At 38.7% G+C, this 23337-nt stretch overlaps 1 protein-coding gene across 5 annotated transcripts in view; it reads right to left on the bottom strand.

Annotated features, from left to right (window-relative positions):
* The window catches only part of TNFSF18 (TNF superfamily member 18), a 108837-nt gene that overhangs the window by 8961 nt on the left and 76539 nt on the right, over window positions 1–23337 (bottom strand). For 4 of the 5 annotated variants that reach the window (XM_043485882.1, XM_043485883.1, XM_043485879.1 and 1 more), the window contains exons 2-3: window positions 1684–1884; window positions 662–838 (exon numbers count right to left, since the gene is read on the bottom strand). In XM_043485882.1, coding sequence (XP_043341817.1) covers window positions 662–820 — 159 coding nt within the window. In that variant the 5' untranslated portion in view covers window positions 821–838; window positions 1684–1884. Of the gene's footprint in view, window positions 1–661; window positions 839–1683; window positions 1885–12521; window positions 12526–21214; window positions 21226–23337 lie in introns of those variants that run through there. The other variant, XM_043485881.1, reaches the window with a different exon arrangement.

The following is a 23337-nucleotide window of genomic DNA, read 5'->3' as shown; positions in this document are numbered from 1 at the left end:
AATTTTTCTGCAGTCACTGGTTTCAGATGTACCCAGGAATTGGCTAAATCCTAAATTAAATAAGGCATTTATTTTCTTTCTGATCAGCACTGTGTAAACAACAGTCAGAAAAAACTTCTACTAAGAATCTAATGAATCTCCATTCCCTTCACTAGACCCAAAATTTGGAGTGGAGCTCAGTGGGAAATTCCTGATAAGCATCAGGGGCTTCCCAAAAAAGAAAGGACTTCCTCCTCCCTCCATGAAGCCTTCCCTGATCAATGTAGACCTAAGTCATTGCCCCCCTCTTGACTCCCTTTATGTTCCATACCACCCTTAGATAAATTATTAATCACTGTATTTTATAGCTAGAAGGCACATGATGATGAACAAATCCATTTCCCTACCACCATTTTTCAGATGAAGAAACTGAGAACCAGAAAGATTAGATGTCTTTCAAATGCATACAGCTAGTTATTGAGAGACCTAAACCCAGAATTCGCATCTTCTTACTCCCAGTTCAGTGCATTTCTGAAAGATAGACTGTACTATCTATTACTTACCTTACATGTCTCTTTCTTCAAAGCTCTAACAATATTGAGTGACAATGCTAACAACTAGACTTCACAAAAGAAAAGAGGAGTACAATAAATTGTAACCTTAGATTCTGCTGTCTCCTTACCTTGAGTGGAAGAAAAGTAAAGATTAGTGCACTGAAGGAGCAAAGTAATAGCAAAACAGTGACTGTCGAGTAGAGGAGCCACTGCTTCCAGGACGGTCTCTGTGCTCCTTGAGGACTTGAGTGGCCTACAGGCATATTCTCCATGTGGCTCAAACTCATTCTCTGCAGGAATGAGAGCTGTGGAAAGCAGAAATTCACAAGTGATGAGCCCATGGTGCAGCGAGTCAGTTTTGTAGAATAGTATGCTAATTAGTAGTGGGTGTAAGAGGCGGGGTTTTCCTCCTGATGCGGTGTGTTGGAAAATGATACTTCCAGGCTAAGTGCTGACTCTCACTTGGCACTAGGCCCAATGCACAGGGCTAAAAGCCAATACAAACACAGAGGATTAAAAGAAGAAAACGAGGGAAGTTAAAAGGGGAAAATATTATTTCCTAAAGCAAGAACAACTACGGAACTGGGCAGTATTACAAATTATTTCCAGATAATTACTTTTTGAAAGGAAAAAATAAAGTTCAAGGTTAAGCCCTATTATACTCCAAATGTATATGTGTGAGGCAGTAGATTAGGGAGGCTGGGATGCATGGTTTGGAAAAAATAGTTTCATGGATTTCTAGAGCATAAAATGTGTTCATTCAAAGATAATCTCTAGAAAACACCAAGTGTATTCCTAGAATTTAATTTTTAAAATGTCAATACCTCAAGCTTAATTCTTTTATACCTCACCATTTTGAAACAAAATTCAATGCTGGCATGAAATAGAAATCAAATTATCATAAAAAGATATTTTCTCGCACCCTATCCTCCAGTCTGAGCTTACACTCTATTCCAAAAACCTGAAGCTTTCATCCTGGAATCAAAAATACTGATTTATTGCAAAATTGAGGAAGTCTCCTGGTTCTCTGTACTCAGTCTTTCCATCTATTAAATGGGATACCTGCCTTCTCCCCTCACCTCCCCCCTCACACACACATAACGTCAGAATTATGTGCTAGAAAGAACAAGCATTTTTAAACCAGACAGACCTGAGAGAGGAAGCTCTTATCTGCTCAGTGGCCATCAGCATATTCTTCATTTCCTTCATGGTAAAATGGAGAAAATTTCCACTTCATAAGGTTTTTTTGAGAATGAAAGAGATGTAAAGTTTTGGCTAAGAAGTGTTCCATAAGTGTTTCTCTCTTCACCCTTCTGAGAGATGTTGTCAAGACTGAATCAAGTATGAAATCCTAGAAAAGAATGATTTTTAAAATATTTACCATAGGGTGTAATTCATCTGATGTTCTTTCAAATAAAAGTAGGTAAAAAATATTTTGAAGAAAAAATTTATAAGAATCAAAGTTTTGTTTTGTTTTGTTTTGAATTAGGGGAAAAGCCTATTGAACATCCTCATTTCTGAAAGAGGATGCTAAGGATAAGAGAACTTGAGGACTTCCCTGGCGGTACAGTGGATAAGGGAGAAGGAAATGACAACCCACTCCAGTATTCTTGCTTGGAAAATCACATGAATTGAGGAGCCTAGCAGCCTACAGCCCACGGAGTTGCAAAGAGAAGGACACGACTCAGCGACTAACACATACGGTGGATAAGAACCCACCTGCCAGTGCAGGGTACATGGGTTTAATCCCTGGTCTGGGAAGATTCCACATGCTGCAGAGTGGCTAAAGCCTCTGTGCTGTGGCTACTGTGCTCCACACCGTACAGCCTGGGAGCAGCAACTACTGAAGCCTGCGTGCCCAGAGCCCAGCTCCACAACAAGAGAAACCACTGCAATGAGAAAACTGTGTACCACAAAGAGTAGACCCTGGTCACCACAACTAAAGAAAGCCTGCGTTTAGCAACAAAGACCCAGCACAACCAAAAACTAAATAAATTTAAAAAGAAAAAAAACTTTGAGAGATGTATCACACCATTAATGACTGGGTGCCAGTGGAGTGGGGACCTGGGCCTAGAGATAACTGTCTTGTAACCCTTTTTTTTAGTACCACACTAATTCCAGCAATATTTCCCACTGAGTTATCAAATTTAACTTGGCCCAGATATCTCTGAAGAAAAGAGTCATGGAGTCACATGGGAATAATTTTTCAATACTGCAATGTTTTGTGGCTCTGTCCTGGATGCTGTGATTCAGAGACGAATGATAAACTGACTCTAGAAGAAGTTGATGCAACTCTTCTCTTTATCATGTCTGAAAGGCATAAACATCGGCACAGAATTTAAAATCGACTACTGAAAAGGCAGACTATTTCCTTTCTGCTTCTCTGATTTGTTCCTCCTCCTGATTCCTCTCCAAATTTTAGTTGGAATTGCCTCTGCTTACTCAATTCAGTAAATATTTCCTTAAATGAGGAACTGTTTCAAATATAATCCAGCTCCTTCTGCCCTTAACCAAGATTAGGCTCTCAAATGTCCTGACTATTTCAACCTTCTGAACATATCTTTAAAATATGACATGCTTATCTCAAGAAGAATATATTCCAAGCACTAGGAACTATGCTCAATACCTTGTAATAAACTATAATGGAAGAAAATGTAAAAACAATGGAATATAAATATCTGTATATATGTGTGTAATTGAATCACTTTATTGTATAGCTGAAACCAAGACAACATTGTAAATCAACTATATTTCAATGCAGTTTTTTAAATAAAGAAATTAAACTTTGAAAGAACTACCCAGTATGGGTAGTTCAGTCAACTAATTCCACAGAGGAGAAAATGAGGTCCCGAGAAAGAAAGAGACATACACAAGGTCACAGAACAAAACAGTGACAGAAATAAAGTAGAATCCAGTTTGTTCCTTCCAAAAGAAAAAATAAAAGAATACATTCCAGGACTTCTTTCCACGAAACAGTTTCCAAAATGAAGAACTTTCAGGTTAGGACAAGTGGCAGTAGGGAAGACTTTCAAAACTCTAATGAGTCAGCATTGGTACCTTTTTGCTACAAACTCTCAGAATCGACACCTCAGGATCCTACAAGAAGAAAATGAACACTGAACACATGAAGCTTCTTTATTTATGGCCTGTCACTGGCTCAGATACTTGGAATGAATTTTTTTAATTAAGTTCAATTAGCAGATCTATGTTGAATATTTACTCTCAGCCAACTACTGTGCTAAGAGCTTTGAGAGGTATTAAAAAAAAAAGGCAGAGCTGTCAAGTAATTTGCTGCCCAACTGGATTTAAACCGTACATATAGGGGGACAGAAACCCAAATAAATGCTAAAAGACAGAGCGTCAGCAAACAAAGATCTAAAGGAGCTAAAATAGTTGAGAAGACAGGTTGGAAATTATTGTTTGACCAGAGAAAGGAGGGAATTCTTTCTTAAGAGAGTGGTAAAAGTTGAGGTATAAGCATAACATAAATGTTAGAAATTTTAAAATGTGAACAAGTGATAAAAGACCAAACTTTTGAATGGATCTGGTAGTCTGATTCAAGAGCTGAAAAATGAGGAATTTCAGAAAAACAAGTAAAAAATTTTTTCTATATTTTTCAGAATAGAAACAGCATACAAGTTACAGTTGATTAAGCAACTTTATATTCATGGTTCTTTTTAATTCAGAATGAATTAGATACATAGAAACTTGGCTATGGTTCAGTCATTGGCTGAATCACACTAAAATGAATTGGGCATCTAGGATGTGCCTTCTCTGTGCACAGTTACATTAGAACTTCAAGCGGCCCTGTGTTAACGTCACCACATATACAAACAATGAAACTGACATTCGAGAGCATGAATCATTTGCCCACACTGGTAGAACAGGGATTGAATCCCCAGGTGTTGGACTCCAAAACACTTTTTTCCACTCTTGATGCTGAAATTTGTCCAGTAGTTGCTGTGTAAACTGAGTGGGATGCATATTGAAATCTGTGAGAGAGTATCATATAGACATCAGATTTCTCCAAAATCCTGTATTGCTGAGGTCTGCACTCCCTACCACATGCCCTCTATACACCAAGCCATGCTTAGCTGCTCATTCATGTCTGATTCTTTGCAACCCCATGGACTGTAGCCCACCTTCAGTGGACTGGAGCCCACCTACCCCCTGGACTGGAGCCCAGCCTCCTCTGTCTATGGGGATTCTCCAGGCAAGAATACTGGGGTGGGTTGCCATGTCCTCCTCCAGGGGATCTTCCCAACCAGGGATTGAACCCAGGTCTCCCGCATTGCAGGTGAATTTTTTACCATTTGAGCCACTAGGGAAGCCAATACTCTATTTACCATGGCTTTATGCTTGTGGTAATGTATGGTGTAGCATATTTAGTCAGAAATATTCCATGTGCCAGAATTCACAACTGCACAACTGATTTTGTCTACTGTGGATTTCAGAGTATTCACTGTTGTGACAAATAAGGCTCAGTTGACTTGAAGATATTACATAAATAGATGACTGACTTGTTATTTAGTTGCTAAATTGTGTCCTATTCTTTTGCAATCCCATGAACTGTTGTCCACCAGGCTCTTCTGTCCATGGGATTTCCCAGGCAAGAATACTGGAGTGAGTTGCCATTTCCTTCTCCACATAGATGATATATGATAGAAAATAAACAGACATGATACATAAATATGGTTTTAAATTTGAAATTTTATGAAGGCAACAAGTCTCTGTTAAGACTGGTAAATGTCTACTCTGTAAAGAATTCTGTACAGAAGACCTTGATGCTGGGAAAGATTGAAGGCAAAAGAAGAAAGGAGTGGCAGAGAATGAGATGGTTGGATGGTATCATCGACTCAGTGGACATCAATCTGAGCAAACTTCGGGAGATGGTGAAAGACATGGGAGCCGGGCATGCTGCAATCCATGGGGTCACAAAGAGTAGGACACAACTGAGCAACTCAACAACAACAACACTACACATAAATAAACACATATGTACATATAGAAATACATGTTTACATATACATACATATTTACATATTATATGTACAATAAATTCTACAAGATACATATCAATCTCCAGATCATACTCTCTAAGGAACTAATAACAACTCTAACCAGTGTGGCCTAGGAAACAATTTGAATTAAAACGATGTTTTTCTTCCATGACTTGGGGACCCTCTTCTATACCCCATACTGTCTTGTTCTGTGCTGCTTTTACATGTCCATTTTTTTGGAGTCCTTACCAAATTCTTCATTGTTTGTCTATGTTTTACTGACTCAAGTACAGCCTTTAAGCAACAAGTCTACTGACCAGTTTCCATGGAAGCCTTCCCGTGCTGGTTTCCTGCCTAAGCGCTATTCTTTGAGAAAGGCTGTGTCAGATAGTAGGTCCCTGTCTAGCCTGAGTCCTTTAGGTGAGTGGTTTGTTGTTGTCTCGTGTGTGTGTGTGTGTGTGTGTGTGTGTGTGTGTGAGGGGCGGGGGGCAGTTCTCTCTAGCCTAACCAGTATTGTGTCAGTGTTCTGGCCATGAGAGAAGCATCTTAAGCACATTTTGATGGGAAGGATTACTTTCTGCTTGGAAACCAGACCAAAATAAATTTTCCATTATGCGGTATGGCATGATACTTCCTATTTAAAACCATTAAACACCACCCCAGAAGCCATAATGAAAGGGATTTGGTATTAAAGCCTACCTTGCCCAGTATCAAATGAATCACCAGAGAACTATATTTCACCTATCAAACTAATTGAAATAATATTCTTAATCAGGGTCTTAATATTCCTGAGACTAAGCATCACCAAATCTCCTGGATTTCTTGGACAGCTCTGGCAGAGGAGGGAGTAGGGAGGTATTTTCCCCTTAACAATTCAACTTATTTTCTTCATTTGACAAGCTACCACATACACACTCCACCAGCGAAGAACAATCAGCACATTCACTGCACTCAACACCTAACTGTAACGTGTTCATACAGAAATCAGTGAGACACTTCCTCTTCCGGTTTCCCACTCTTAATACTGGTCTTACACCATCCAATTTAGATTCTCTGGCTCAAGGCTCGGTTTGTTGGTTTTGGCACTGAGAACCTACATGAGTAAAGGCAGGGTTTGACTTTTATATATGAAATGAATCCAAAATACAGCAAAAGGATTTATCCTCCTCACTCATTTAGAAAACATTATTGACTGCCTTCTATGTACCAAGTATGTTAAGAACTTAAGTACTGATAGAAAAGGGCCAGTCCTTATCTTCAAATTTCTTGCTGCTTTTTGGTTTGGTTTAGTTTTCACAGGTAGCTAGAGAAAGAGACAATATACAAAGCAACATGGGGAGAAGTATGTAGGAGGATAAGAACCAAACACCTGACCTCACTCAGGTTAAGGGCAAGTTTATAAAGGAGGCAATGACTAGGCTGATACATCTAAAGACACATTACCAGATGAAAAAAAACCTCATAATATCCCATTCCCCTAAGCTAAGTAAATTTGTATTAATTTACTAATATGTTATATACTGATAATTTGCTATATTTATATATAGCATGATGTATACATATATATTATGTATGCTATATAGCACAATGTATAAATATATATTTTGTGTGCATGTGTGTCTGTGTAGTTTGACAGCATTTCAGGCACTTTACTTGGCAATGGAGAAATCAGAAAGAATATGATAAGACCTCTGATCTTAAAAAATTCATTGTCTGATAATTGCTGGTTTTCTAACATTTGAGTCTCTGTGGAAAACATGTTTCAATTTCAAAACAAGTTTCACTTACTGCTTTGTCAGGGAATGACTTTATGTAACTTCCCCAATCTCCTAAGTGAGAATTTCCAAGGTATCTGGAGTTGCTCAGGCCAAGAAACTCGTCTATCTGGTTTGATGACTCCAGCCCTGACTGAATACAGTAGGATGTCCCACTATAAAGAGGAAAGCTCAGGCTGATAAACCAATGGAAAAAAACCTGAATCATAGACAATGCTGTGGAATGCTGCTTGATGAAATTGTGCCAGCTGAGGTAGCAAGCAGTTTCCATTTGTTAAATAAAGAGTAAACATCCCCGAAGAGTTAGCTATAAGCATTTGGAAAGATAAGGCTTAAGTTATTTAGGTCTTTCATCACCCAGCAAGCCTCAGGGAAATCTCTTTGGCTGAAAGTAGGGATGTTCTCCACCCAACACGTACACAGCCTCTTACATCCTCTCCTGGTCCCTCATCTCATGAATTCCTAGATTATGTCATGAACCAGCTGCTCGAGTGTTGATTTCTAATATAAACCATAAAAAAAGAAAATTATAAAGAACAAAACCAAGCAAAACCAAAACAGTCACAAAACTACTAAAATATAAATACAAATCTAATTCTAAAACCTTTTTTTTTCATTCTGTCTTGATGCATCAATAAGTACCTGAACTTGGCTTTAGTAGTGGAAGGATTTTACAGTGAGAAACAATTTACAACATTAAGGATTCTTATGTGCTTCATCTCTGAATATGATATCTACTAATATATCTTTTGAAGAAAAAGCTCTTACTGAATCGTCTTATCTTTTTCAAACAGGCACAACTTTTTGCTTTGTCTTCAATTTCAAATTCTTTATTTTATTCCTTCTTAGTCTCAAAATGACTCAGGTTTCCAGATGGAGCTGGAGTTGAAATCAAATTTTAAATTAGGATAAAAATAGCACTTGCTATTTCCACACTATTTCCAGCCAAAAATTTCCTTAAGCAATTTTTCTTAGCAAAAAGAGAAAAAGAAGCCCTTTATACTTCAATACAAATACACACACACACACACACACACACACACATATATAGCATACATTTATTTTTAATTTTATCCTTTGTATTAACTGAAGGATGAGAGTAATAATAGAGTCAGATAGAGTATTAATTAAAAGAGAAATTTAGAGCCAAGTCAAGTTGTGGGAACCCAAGGATGGGATAGTTGAGTTTTGATGTAGAAAATAGAAGTCCCAGAAGGCTTAAAGAGAAGATAGATAGGACAGTAATTGTGGTAAAGGTGACAGATAATTTCAACAATTATTAGAATCATTCATGAATATGCTGAAAACACAAAGACTTATGTGCATATTCTCCTGGTAGTAACAATGTTGACAGCAAGCACAGCATCAAGAACAGCTGCCTTTGATTGAGCACCTTCTGTCTTTTAAGTAGGAGTTGATCAGCCCATAATAATGACTTGACCATACTGATTTAAAGTCAACCAAGGTGAATGACACTTTTTAGGTTCAGAGTGGGAAATATGAAAATTCATCATCAAAATTGTATTTATTTGAACACATGAAGCTTGTGGTTTGCAAGTGAATGGAGGGACAAGAAAACTAACATGGCATGGACTTCTGAAATGAATGAGCTAAGGAGAAATGGTTCCTGTCTTTCCAAGTCCAGCCTGCCTTTGTTTACCTCAGTCTCATACAATGACTTAAAGCTAGTGGACAGGGGGAGGCAAGAACTTTGCAGCTTATGCAACATTTTGCAACGCTGCTCTGCAACATTTTGAGGTAGGAAAAAGCTTCTGGAGAGCACCTTGGTGAGACAAAAAGCTCAGCCTTCCAGATTCTGGGTTTGATTCTTTTCACTTAACTACCATATGTGACATAGAACATGTGGGGGGGAAAAAAAAAACAACTCTTTGGGCATTAGTTCATCTGTTAAAAAAAATTGTAAAGTGCATTCCAAACTCTAAAACCCTATAAAAATGTGACATACTTGGTAAGCTTTCATGTCTTTGCCACTCCATACTTTATGACTTATTTTTTCTGTTACACAGTTTCATGTGTGTTTCTGTACACAATCCACCCACCATCACACACAGATACACACACACACACACACACACACACACTATAGTTCTATTCATTTCCAACCACATAACAAAATAGCCAAAATTCTTAAGTACTTATTTAGTTGCTATGTTCACACACAATGAAAATGGCAGAAAATTTGGACACTTTTGAATCTGAAGTTGAAACCAAGTATAACCCTGTTCCTCCTGCACTCAGTGCTGACACCACCTAGTATAATGTAAAGGCCCATTTGTGTCCCCTGCCTCCTGTTTGTAGAAAAGTTGAAATCTCCCAGGCTTCCTTGAGACACAAAGGAGCAGGTTCAAGCAGTTAATTTGTAAAGGAGCTCTGTTTAACTGGCTTAAAGAAATGTAAGTGCTTACAAATCAACAAATTCTAAATACAAGAGAAACTAACCTAAATAAATTTCAGGTTCATGTGATCTGAGAAATACTGAATATTAAATTAATGCCTGGTATGACTGTGTAAGTTTGTTAATCTAATTAGTATAGACATACTTTAGAATCACCAACCTTAATTATAACACATCTTATTATGCCAAGGTTTAATATATGCTAAATAAAATCTTGTTTCATCTGTTACAAATTTGTCAGCAAGGGAAAGTAACTTGATATGAAGAAATTTTAAGGAAAAAAAATACAAATAAGAGCTTTATGTGAACTTTTCGGGAATAAGTTTTAGAAATGTCTAGGGACATCTACTTAAGAATAATCTCTTCAAGTATTTGACAACTTAAAATTTAGAGCTGTGCTAAATAAAGTTACATGAAGGAAGTTTATTGCAAAATGAGACCATTGCTAAATAAAATAAGATACTGAAACATTAATTACTGGACACTGGCTTCCTTTTACAAAGAAACAAAAACACATTAATAAATGTGGTTGGTGCTACACTATTTTCTGTAAGAAGTACATTTTTTAAAAAAATTTTTATTTGGATTTATGTTTACTAATTTATTATATAGAGTGCTAATAAAGGGCAGCTCATGATTGCTTAAGGAAAGTAGGATGTGTCTTTTCAGTGAAGAAAGCATGAGAAATGGGATCTATTATTAAGGGAAAAGGTAGTAAATGACTTCCAGTTGGCTGTTTTTTGTGGGGTGATTTTTCAGATGGTAAAATAAAGTGATGGTACAGAAAGTGATAAAAATGTTTGTAGAAAAGGACTGTAAGAGTTTTGTGCATGGCCAGGATAGGCAAGTTTAGAATAAGTTTAATTGAGAAAATAAATTTTGAAAAATAAGGTGGTACAAAACTTGAATTTGGGCTTTTATCTCCATTAAGAGGACAAGATTTTTTAAAATACTGAACTGCCTTTGATAACAGATTTTAAGTTCTTTAGCTTTTAAGTGATCTGCTCTGTATTTGCCTTTTAAATCTTATATTGTTACCTTTACCTCAGTGGATAACTGTCTCATAGTGACCTGTGATCCTATCTGACTGAGTGTTCTAAACCCTTTTAGTTATTTTTATGATAAAACTTCTCAAGTCAAATCATAATGAAGCTTCTTTGACATTTAGCTAACTTTGGGATGCTTCAGAGGGTCCCTGAAATATCACAAAGGGAAGTATTAAATTCAATAGATTGGCAGGTTAAATTACATGTTGTTATTGTTCTTCAGTCACTAAGTCATGTCTGACTCTTTGAGACCCCATCAACTGCAGCACACCAGGCTTCCCTACCTTCGCAGTCACTGGTCATAGCAAACACCCTCTTCCAACAATGCAAGAGGCAACTTGACACATGTACATCACCAGATGGTCAATATTAAAATCAGATTGATTATATTCTTTGCAGCCAAAGATGGAGATGCTCTATACAGTCAGCAAAAACAAGACCTGGAGCTGACTATAGCTCAGATCATCAACTCCTTATTGTAAAATTCAGATTTAAATTGAAGACAGTAGGGAAAACCAATAGGTCTTTCAGGTATAACCTAAATCAAAACCCTTATGTTTACACATGGAGGTGACAAATAGATTCAAGGGATTAGATCTGGTAGACAGAGTGTCTGAAGAACTATGGACAGAGTTTTATAACATTTTACAGGGGGTGGTGACCAAAAGCATCCCCAAGAAAAAGAAATACAAGAAGGCAAAGTTGTTGTCTGAGGAGGCCTTACAAATAGCTGAGAAAAGAAGAGAAGAGAAAGGCAAAAGAGAAAGGGAAAGATATACCCAACTGAATGCAGAGTTCCAGAGAACAGCAAGGAAAACAAAGCAAAGAAACAGAGAAAATGATAAAATGGGAAAGACTAGAGATCTATTCAAGAAAATTGGAGATACCAAGGGAATATTTCATGCAAAGATGGCCACAATAAAGGACAGAAATGGCAAAGGCCTAACAGAAGCAGAAAAGATGGAAAGAATACACAGAAGAACTATAAAATGGTCTTAATGACCCAGATAACCACAATGGTATGACCACTCGCCTAGAGTTAGGTATCCTGCAATATGAAGTTAAGTGGGCCTCAGGGAGCATTAACACAAACAAAACTAGGGAAGGTGATGGAATTCCAGTTGAGCTATTTCAAATCCTAAAAGGTGATGCGGTGAAAGTGCTGCACTCAATATGCCAGGAAATTTGGAAAACTCATCAATAACAACAGGACTGGAAAAGGTCAGTTTTCAATCTAATCACAAAGAAATTAAATGCCAAAGAATATTAGAGACTACCATACAATTGCACTCAACTCACATGCTAGCAAGATTATGCTCAAAATCCTTTAAGTTAGGCTTCAGCAGTACATGAACCAAGAACTTCCAGATGTACAAGCTGGATTTAGAAACAGCAGAGGAACCAAAGATCAAATTGCCAACATTTGTTGGTTCATAGAAAAAGCAAGGCAAGTCCAAAAAACACATCTACTTCTGCTTCATTGACTACACTAAAGCCTTTGTGTGAATCACAATAAACTGTGTAAATTACATGGGAAGTATCAAATGAGTAATAAATCTTCTTGGGTTATGTCATATGGTAAATATTATTACTAAAATAAATTCTCTAAAAATTATATGGAACTCCTAACATTCTGGTATGTCCTGCTAAAATGTTGATCATAATTCTAGTTATTATCTGCAAGTGTATTATTTTATGTCACAGCAATAACCAAGTTACTTTGTCAATTGCATTGTAATCAGATTTTAAACATGCCTTAAACTTTTTTTCATTATAGAACACTCATGGTTCACTCTAATGCCTTTGAAAAATGCTTCCTCTTCAAGAAGATATAAAGAAGGGCTTTTAGATAAATACAAGTATCTGACCTTCATATTGTAATGCTGAACTGGGTAAGATATCAGAGAATTCTAGTAGAAAACCTGATGATTTCATAAGATATAAACAAAAGGATTAAATGAACTGATAAATAAGGTTATCATTTTATGGTTTCTGCAAGAATACAGAAGAACTGTACAAAAAAAGATCTTAATGACCCAGATAACCATGATGGTGCGGTCACTCACCTAGAACCAAACATTCTGGAGTATGAAGTCAAGTGGGCCTTAGGAAGCACAGCTGCCAATAAAGTTAGTAGAGTGACGGAATTCCAGCAGAGCTATTTAAAATCCTAAAAAATGATGCTATTGAAGTGCTGCACTCAATATATCAGCAAATTTGGAAAACCAAGCAGTGGCCACAAGACTGGAAAAGGTCAATCTTCATTCCAATTCCCAAGAAGGGCAGTACTAAAGAACATTCAAACCACCAGACAATTGCACTCATCTCCCATGCTAGTAAGGTTATACACAAAATCCTTCATGATAGGCTTCAGCATTACTTGAACCAAGAACTTCCAGATGCTCAAGCTGTGTTTAGAGAAGGCCAGAGGAACCAGAATTGCCAACATTTGCTGAGTCACAGAGAAAGCAAGGGAACTCCAGAAAAACATCTACCTCTGTTTCATTGATTACACTAAAGCCTTTGACTGTGTGGATCATAACAAACTGTAGAAAACTCTTAAAGAGATGGGAATAACAGACCATCTTACCTGTCTCCTGAGAAACCCATAGGCAGGTCAAGAAGCAACAGTTAGAACACAGTATGGAACAACTGACTGGTTCAGGATTGAGAAAGGAGTACAAGGCTCTTTATTGTCACCCTGTTTATTTTAAATGCAGAGCTCATAATGCAAAATGCTGGGCTGGAAGAGCAAGATTTCTGGGAAAAATATCAACAACCTCAGATATGCAGATGATACCACTCTAATGGCAGAAAGCAAAGAGAAACTGAAGAACCTCTTAATGAGGGTAAAGGAGGAGAGTGAAAAAGCTGATTTAAAACTCAATATAAAGAAAACTAAAATCACAGCATCCAGTCCCATCACTTCATGGCAAATAGAAGGGGAAAAGGTGGAAGCAATGACATATTTCCTCTTCTTGGGCTCTAAGATCACAGCAGATGGTGACTGCAGTCATGAAATTAGAAGATGATCACTTTTTGGCAGGAAAGCTATGACAAAACTAGACAGTGTGTTAAAAAAGCAAAGACATCACTTTGCTGACAAAGGTCCATATAGTTAAGGCTATATGATCTTTCCAGTGGTCATGTATGGATGTGAGAGTTGGACTATAAAGAAAGCTGAGCACTGAAGAATTGATGCTTTTGAACTGTGGTGTTGGAGAAGACTCTTGAGAGTCCCTTGGACAGCAAGGAGATCCAACCAGTTCATCCTAAAGGAAATCAGTCCTGAATATTCATTGGAAAGGACTGATGTTGAAGCTGAAACTCCAATACTTTGGCCACCTGATGCGAAGAACTGACTCATTTGAAAAGACCCTGATGCTGGGAAAGATTGAAGGCAGGAGGAGAAGCGGATGACAGAGGAGGAGATGATAGATTGGCATCACCAATTCAATGGACTTGAACTTGGGCAAACTCTGGGAAATGGTGAGGGAGAGGGAAGCCTGGTGTGCTGCAGTCCATGGGATCACAAAGAGTGACTATGACTGAAAAACACCAACATCTGAAAAATTACTGATTTAAATTTGTGTTTTCCGAGTGTAATGGAAACCTTCCCCTCAAAGTAACTATATAGTAATTTGGCAAATTATATATTTGTAAGCAAAATTGAAACATTTCTCTTTTCCTCTCTGCTCTTTCTAGAGATGGGGAATGCTTAGGTTCCCAACAGCTTATCAGGTAAATTAGGAAGGTTATCTCACTTACAAGTACATAAAATTTCAAGGTACTTTGGGGACCTTAAAAAGGGAGGAATTAACCTAGATCTGGAAAGCAAAATCTATTAAAAGCCCTTGGTGTGGTTTTCCCAGACCTAAGAGGTCTTTTAAAAGTTCAATTTGAGACTCCTTATTAAAGTTTCCGCAAGCAAAGAGCCTATATAACCAACTGTGTGCGTGTATGCTTAGTTGTGTCCGACTCTCTGCAACCCCATGGACCTTAGACTGCCAGGCTTCTCTGTCCATTGAATTTCCAGGCAAGAATACTGGAGTGGGTTGACATTTCCTCCTCCAGGGGATCTTCCTAACACAGGGATCTAACCTAAGTCTGCTGCATCTCTTGCATTGCCATGCAGATTATTTACCACTGTGCTACTTGGGAAGCCACAAGATCAATTACAGTTATATAAACCTTCAGGCCAAGTTTATTGAAACCAGATGGAAATTTAGTTCTCTTTGTTAAGAGAACACAGTTTTTTTTTTGGAAGGCTGCTTTTAATAACAGACTATGCAAATTTCTTTGCCTTTAAGTGATTTATATTTGTTGTTAAAATTCTCTATTTTGGTAAGGTAAATAGGTATTATTTCAAAATGACCAATGAAGTTTATCACACATGTAGATAAAGCTCATTCTACTTCCACAAAGATTAACCCCCTATGGCTTCCCTAGTGGCTCAGTGGTAAAGAATCCCTCCGCCATGACAGAGATGCTGGAGACACAGGTTTGATCCCTGGGTCAGGAAGATCTCATACAGAAGCGTACGGCAAAATAAGCCAAATAAGCCCATTCAGCACAACTGTTGAACTTGTGCTCTAGGGCTTGGAGCTTCAACTACTGAACCTAAAAACCAAAAATACTGAGGCCTGAACACCCTACAGCCTGTGCTCTGCAACAAGAGAAGCCACCACAATGAAGAGCCTGTGTCCTAGAGCTAGAAAGTGGCCCCCACTCAGTGCAACTAGAGAAAAACCCATGCAGGAATGAAGAACATCAAAGACAAAATAAATTTTTTTAAAAAGTCAAAATAGAGTAGCTGTGGTTCAGATATCCAATAGAGGTGTGATCTCTGACAAGTCCTTGTATTGTTAAGAACTTCAGTTGTCTGACCTCTGTCAGATGTGGGATACCAAAGGCCATTCTCAAAACAATGGCTCCTAGCACCTGGTGACAAGAACCTTATTTTTAAAGGTCTCCTCTTATAACTCCACTCAGTTGGTAAAGAATCCGCCTGCAATGCAGGAGACACCAGTTCGATTTCTGGGTTGGGAAGATCTGCTGGAGCAGGGATAGACTACCCACTCCAGTATTCTTGGGCTTTCCTTGTCGCTCAACTGGTAAAGAAGCTGCCTGCAATGGGGGAGACCTGGGTTTGATCCATGGGTTGGGAAGATTCCCTGGAGAAGGGAAGGGCTACCCACTCCAGTATTCTGGCCTGGAGAATTCCATGGACTATATATCCATGGAGTCACAAAGACTCGGACACATCTGAGTGACTTTCACTTTCACTTTTCTTATAACTCTTATATGTTTAGACAATGAAATTGCTAAAACCATACGTTAATAAAGAGAGAAAACCCTTGTATAACAACCAATGGCCATGTTAATGAGTAAAGCCTACATGGATAAGCCGAGACAGTTGAGTATTGGGGTACAGGTCACCCAAGAGTATCAAGTCTACATTAGGATACATGCTTATTTTTCTAACAAAGGTGATCTCCCTTGTCTATTTGTATTCAGGTTGTCACTACAGTAACTACTTCTATTAATAACTGAGTCAAGATGGACTCATTCCACTGAACAGGATAACTCAGCAACTGACCCTATATTGTCACATCAAAATTGTTATCCAACAAACTTGGTTCTTGCTCCTGCTTTAGCATCTAGTTACAATAATTCTCATACTGATCTTTGCATGATATGTAGTTCTGTATGAGATCAGTGATGATAATGGTGCAACTCTAGATATGGGAAGAAGCAAAAATGGAATACTTCCCTGAAGTACAAGAATTTAATAAAGACAGATAGTCCAGAGAATTTTGGATAGTGTTTTATGACCAGGTCCAGTAACAGCACATTGAGTGGCCTGTCAACAAAAATCTTCACCACACCTGAGAATGAGCATTCCCAGCACCAAGGAAATTAGGGTCATGAAAAGCCCTGAAACCATGGCCAAAGTTCTGACCCTGAAGGGCACCCACCAACTGAAAATTAGCACTTGCCATGTACCTCTACAAAGATTAAATCATGGCCACTGCAACTGCACACTATCCACACATTCTGATAGGCATTCAGGTTAGACATCAAGAATGAGGCACTCTGTACTCTGGAAATCTGATAGAGCAGGGCTTCAGGTACATAGACACTTTCAGGATAAGACTTTATGAGCCCTGATTCTTGCATTTTCTCATACCTAGAGAAACCCTAACATCATTGACAGTGACACTTGTTTTGGCTATGAAGGGGAAAATTATAATCAAGAGTGAAAATAGAGTAGCCGTGATTCAGACACCCAAGGAAATAACTAGGTGACAGTAGGGTGTGATTTCAGAAAAGTCCTTGTATTGTAAAGAAATTGAAATCTCTAATATGTGTCAGTTTGAGATGCCAACAGCCATTCTCAAAACAAAGGCTCCAAGCACCTGGTGACTACAACCTTATGTTTAAAGGTTTCTTGTAACTGTTATAAGTTTAGACAATGAAATTGCTTTAAATTATATGATAATAAAGAGAGAAAACACTTGTGTAGTGACCAATAGCCAAATTAAAGGTTATAAACTACTTGGATAAGCCTAGAGAACTGAGTTTCTGGGTACAAATCTTCAGAAAGTGTTAAGTCTATATTAGGATACATGCGTAGTTTTGTAAGAAGGACTAAGACCTACCCTGTCTATTAATATTCAGGTTGTCTCTTTGCCAACTACTTCTGACTGAGGCCAAAAGGCTCCCTTCCTTTACCCAGAATAACACAAGTACTGACCCTGTTTGGACCACAATAAAACTAGATATCAAACATAAGTTGGTTCTTACTCCTGCTTTGACCCCAGTTATAATAAATCATTTACTGCTCTTTGGGTGATATGTAGTTCCATATGAGATCAATGAGAGTCACAGTGTAACTCTAGACACGGGAAGAAGAAACAAGATGTAATACTTCCCTGGACTACAAGATATTAATAAAGACATGTAGTCCAGAGAATTTTGGATATTGTTTTATGGCCAGATCTAGTAACAGCACACTGTGCAGCCTGTCAACAAAAATCTTCGTCACATCTATGGCAATGAACGTTCCCCACACTGATGGAAAAATGGACATAAGAAGCTCCAAATCTATGGCAAGTTGATGACCCTGAAGGGCCTCTGCCAGCTGAAAAACTGGCACTTGCTATTTACCTCTACAAACATTTAATCATGACCAGTGCAGCTGCTCACTTTCAACATTGCCCGAAATTAGTTCAGACTGGCTGTCGGGAATGAAGCTCTCTGTGCCCTGAAAATCAGACAGAGCATGCCTTCAGATAGGTAGACAAGACGACATTATGACCCCTAATTCTTGTATCTTCTCACACCTTGAAAAACACTAATTTCATTGACACTGACACTTGATTTTACTATAGGAAAATTACAATCAAGAGTCAAAATAGGCCTTCCTTGGTGGCTCAGTAGTAAAATAATCAACTTGCCAATGTAGGAGATACTCGTTCTTTGTCTGATCCTGGAAGAACCCACATTCCCTGGAACAAACTAAGCCCATTCACCACAACTGTTGAGCCTGTGCTCAATGGCTTGGAACTTCAACTTCTGAGGCCAAATGCCACAAATACTGAAGCCTGAATGCCCTAGAGTCTGTGCTCCACAATAAAAGAAGCCACCTCAATGACAAGCCTGGGCACTGGAACTAGAAAGTAACCCCCACTCGCTGCAACTAGAGAAAAACTCATGGAGAAATGAAGAGTTCAGCCAAAAAAATAATTAATAAAATTTAAGAAAAGAGTCATAATAGAGTAGCTGTGGTTCTGACATCCATCTGTCAACCTAGGTTGACAATAGGGATGTGAGCTCTGACTACTCCTTGTATTGTTAACAATTTCAGCTTTCTGAGCTCTGTCAGATATGATATGCTGAAGCGACTCACAAAACAATGGATGCTAGCGCCTGGTGAAAACAACTTTATTTTTAAGGGTCTCCTCTTCCAAGGATTATATATTTAGATGATGAAATTGCTAAAACCATATGTAAATAAAGAAAAAACACTTGTATAATGACAAATGGGCGCATTACTAGTTAAGACCTACTTGGATAAGCCAAGACAATTTAGTACAGGGTATGAGATTCCTGAGAGTGTCAAGTCAACATTAGGATACATGCTTATTTTTCTAACAAGGCTGATCTCCCTTGTCTATTAACATTCAACTAGTTACTTGACAACTGCTTCTATCAATAACTGAGTTCAGATGGCCTCATTCCATTGGGCAGGAACACTCACACACTGACCCTCTATAATCAAAATTATTATCCAATGTAACTTTGTTCTTATTCTGCTTTGAGCCCTAGTTACAGTAACTCTCTTACTGATCTTTGTAGTATGATATGTAGTTCTGTGTGAGATCAATCATGGTACCAGTGTGATTGTAGAGAAGAGGCAGCAAAATGGAATACTTCTCTGGACTTCTAGAGTTTAATAAAGATGGATGGTCCAGAGAATTTTGCATACAGTTTCATGGTAAGGTCCAAGAACATCCCATGAGTTACCTGTCAATGGAATTCTTCCCCAAACCTGGGAATGAGCATTCCCAGAACTGAAGGACAAAATGGTCATGAAAAGCCTTCAAACCATAGGCAAATAAGTGACCCGGCAGGGGCTCTGTCAACTGAAAAATGGCAACTGCCATCTACCTCTACAAAGATGAAATCATGGCCAATGCAGTTGCTCACCTTCAACACGCACTGAGAGGAGTTCAGGATGGATACCAAGGAGTGAAGAACTCTGATCTAGAATTCTGACAGAGCAGGCCAAGAGATAGGCAATCTCAGGAGAAGGCTTTCTGAGCCCTGATTCTCGCCTCTTCTCATACATAGAGAAACACTAATTTTGTTGAAGCAACACTTCTTTTGGCTATGAAGGGAAAATTACACTCAAGAGTCAAAATAGGCCTTCCCAGATGGCCCAGTGGTTAAAGAATCTGCCTGCCAATGCAGGAGACATAGGATCCATGCCTGATCTGGGAAGATCCCACATTCCGTGGAGCAAACTAAGCAGGGTCACCACAACTGTTGAGCCTGGGTACTAGGGCTTGGAGCTTCCACTGCTGAACCCAAGTCCCTTAAATACTGAAGCTTGAGCGCCCTACAGCATCTGTTCCACAACAAGAGGAACCACCACAATGAGAATCCCACATTTTGGAGCTAGAAAACAGTTCACACTTGCTGCAAATAGAGAAAAAATGTGCAGGAATGAAGAGCAGCTCAACCAAAATAAATTAATAAAAATTTTTTCAAAGAAGAGTCAAAATACAGTAGCTTTGGTTCGGACATCTATGGAAATAACTAGGTGATAATAGGGGTGTGATCTCTGACACACCCCTATTCTGTCTGCAATCTCAAAAACGACAAAATGATCTCTGTTCATTTCCAAGGTAAGCAATTCAATATCACCATAATCCAAGTCTATGCCCCAACCAGTAATGCTGAAGAGGCTGAAGTTGAATGGTTCTATGAAGACCTACAAGACCTTCTAGAACTAACACCCAAAAAAGATGCCCTTCTCATTGTAGGGGACTGAAATGTAAAAGTAGGAAATCAAGAAACACTTGGAGTAACAGGCAAATTTGGCCTTGGAGTACAAAGTGAAGCAGGGCAAAGGCTAATAGAGTTCTGTCAAGAGAACACACTGGTCATAGCAAACACCCTCTTCTAACAACACAAGAGAAGACTATACACATGGACATCACCAGATGGTCGACACCAAAATCAGATTGATTATATTCTTTGCAGCCAAAGATGCAGAAGCTCTATACAGTCAGCAAAAACAAGCCCGGGAGCTGACTGTGGCTCAGATCATGAACTCCTTATTGCCAAATTCAGACTGAAATTGAAGAAAGTGGAGAAAACCACTAGACCATTCACGTATGACCTAAATCAAATCCCTTATGACTATACAGTGGAAGTGAGAAATAGATTTAAGGGACTAGACATGACAGACAGAGTGCCTGATGAACTATGGATGGAGGTTCATGACATTGTACAGGAGACAGGAATCAAGACCATCCCCAAGAAAAAGAAATGCAAAAAAGCAAAATGGCTGTCTGAGGATGCCTTACTAATAGCTGTGAAAAGAAGGGAAGAGAAAAGCAAAGGAGAAAAGAAAAGATATACCCATTTGAATACAGAGTCCCAAAGAATAGCAAGGAGAGATAAGAAAGCCTTCCTCAGCGATCAGTGCAAAGAAATAGAGGGAAAAAATAGAATGGGAAAGACTAGAAATCTCTGCAAGAAAATTAGAGATACCAAGGGAACATTTCATGCAAAGATGGGCTCAATAAGGGACAGAAATGGTATGGACCTAACAGAAGCAGAAGATATTAAGAAGAGGTGGCAAGAATACACAGAAGAACTATATAAAAAAGATCTTCACGACCCAGATAATCACGATGGTGTGATCACTCACCTGGAGCCAGACATCCTGGAAAGTGAAGTCAAGTGGCCTTAGGAATCATCACTATGAACAAAGCTAGTGGAGGTGATGGAATTCCAGTTGAGCTATTTCAAATCCTGAAAGATGATGCTGTGAAAGTGCTGCACACAATATGCCCACAAACTTGGAAAACTCAGCAGTGACCACAGGACTGGAAAATATCAGTTTTCATTCCAATCCCAAGAAAAGCAATGCCAAAGAATGCTCAAACTACTGCACAATTGCACTCATCTCACACACTAGTAAAGTAATGCTTAAAATTCTCCAAGCCAGGCTTCAGCAATACATGAACCATGAACTTCCAGATGTTCAGGCTGGATTTAGAAAAGGCAGAGGAACCTGAGATCAAATTGCCAATATCCGCTGGGTCATCGAAAAAGCAAGAGAGTTCCAGAGAAACATCTATTTCTGCTTTATTGACTATGCCAAAGCCTTTGACTGTGTGGATCACAATAAACTGTGGAAAATTCTAAAAGAGATGGGAATACCAGACCACCTGACCTGCCTCTTGAGAAACCTGTATGCAGGTCAGGAAGCAACAATTAGAACCGGACATGGAACAACAGACTGGTTCCAAATACAAAAAGGAGTACACCAAGGCTGTATATTGTCACCCTGCTTATTTAACTTATATGCAGAGTACATCATGAGAAAGCTGGGCTGGAGGAAGCACAGGCTGGAGTCAAGATTGCTGGGAGAAATAACAATAACCTCAGATATGCAGATGACACCACACTTATGGCAGAAAGTGAATAAGAACTAGAGAGCCTCTTGATGAAAGTGAAAGAGGAGAGTGAAAATGTTGGCTTAACGCTCAACATTCAGAAAACTAAGATCATGGCATCTGGTCCCATCACTCATGGCAAATAGATGGGGAAACAGTGGAAACAGTGGATGACTTTATATTTCTGGACTCCAAAATCACTGCAGATGGTGATTGCAGCCGTGAAATTAAAAGATGCTTACTACCTGGAAGGAAAGTTATGACCAAACTAGACAGCATATTTAAAAGCAGAGACATTACTTTGTCAACAAACGTCCGTCTAGTCAAAGCTATGGTTTTTCCAATGGTCATGTATAGATGTGAGATTTGGACTATAAAGGAAGCTGAGCACCAAAGAATTGATGCTTTTGAACTGTGGTGTTGGAGAAGACTCCTGAGAGTCCCTGCAAGGAGATCCAACCAGTCCATCCTGAAGGAGAGCAGTCCTGGGTGTTCATTGAAAGGACTGTGGTTGAAGCTGAAACTCCAATACTTTGGCCACCTCATGTGAAGAGTTGACTCATTGGAAAAGACCCTGATGCTGGGAGGGATTGGGGGCAGGAGGAGAAGGGGACAACAGAGGATGAGATGGCTGGTAGGCATCACCAACTCGATGGACATGGGTTTGGGTAGACTCCAGGAGTTGGTGTTGGACAGGAGGCCTGGCGTACTGCAGTTCATGGGGTCGCAAAGAGTTGGACATGACTGAGCGACTGAACTGAACTGAACTGATCTCTGACAAGTCCTAATATTGTTAAGAACTTCAGTTTTTTAACAAGTGGTGTTGGGAAAACTGGTTAACCACTTCTAAAGAATGAAACTAGAACACTTTCTAATACCATACACAAAATAAACTCAAAATGGATTAAAGATCCAAATGTAAGAACAGAAGCTATAAAACTCTTAGAGGTAACTATGGCCAGAACACTCTCTGACATAAATCACAGCAAGATACTCTATGACTCACTTCCCAGAGAAATGGAAATAAAAACAAAAATAAACAAATGGGACCTAATTAAACTGAAAAGCTTTTGCACAATGAGGGAGACTATAAACAAAGTGAAAAGGCAGCCTTCAGAATGGGAGAAAATAATAGCAAATGAAGCAACTGATAAAGAATTAATCTCAAAAATATACAAACAACTCATGCAGCTCAATACTAGAAAACTGAACAACCCAATCACAAAGTGGGCAAAAGAATTAAACAGGTATTTGTCCAAAGAAGACATACAGATGGCTAATAAACACATGAAAAGATGCTCAACGTCACTCATTATTACAGAAATGCAAATCAGAACCACAATGAGGTATCATCTCACACCATCAGAATGGC

The sequence above is a fragment of the Cervus canadensis genome, chromosome 13 (genome assembly GCF_019320065.1).
Source record: "Cervus canadensis isolate Bull #8, Minnesota chromosome 13, ASM1932006v1, whole genome shotgun sequence".
NCBI lineage: Eukaryota > Metazoa > Chordata > Mammalia > Artiodactyla > Cervidae > Cervus > Cervus canadensis.
The sequence above is the reverse complement of the archived record's forward strand: the minus strand, read 5'-3'. Positions and strand labels throughout refer to the sequence as shown.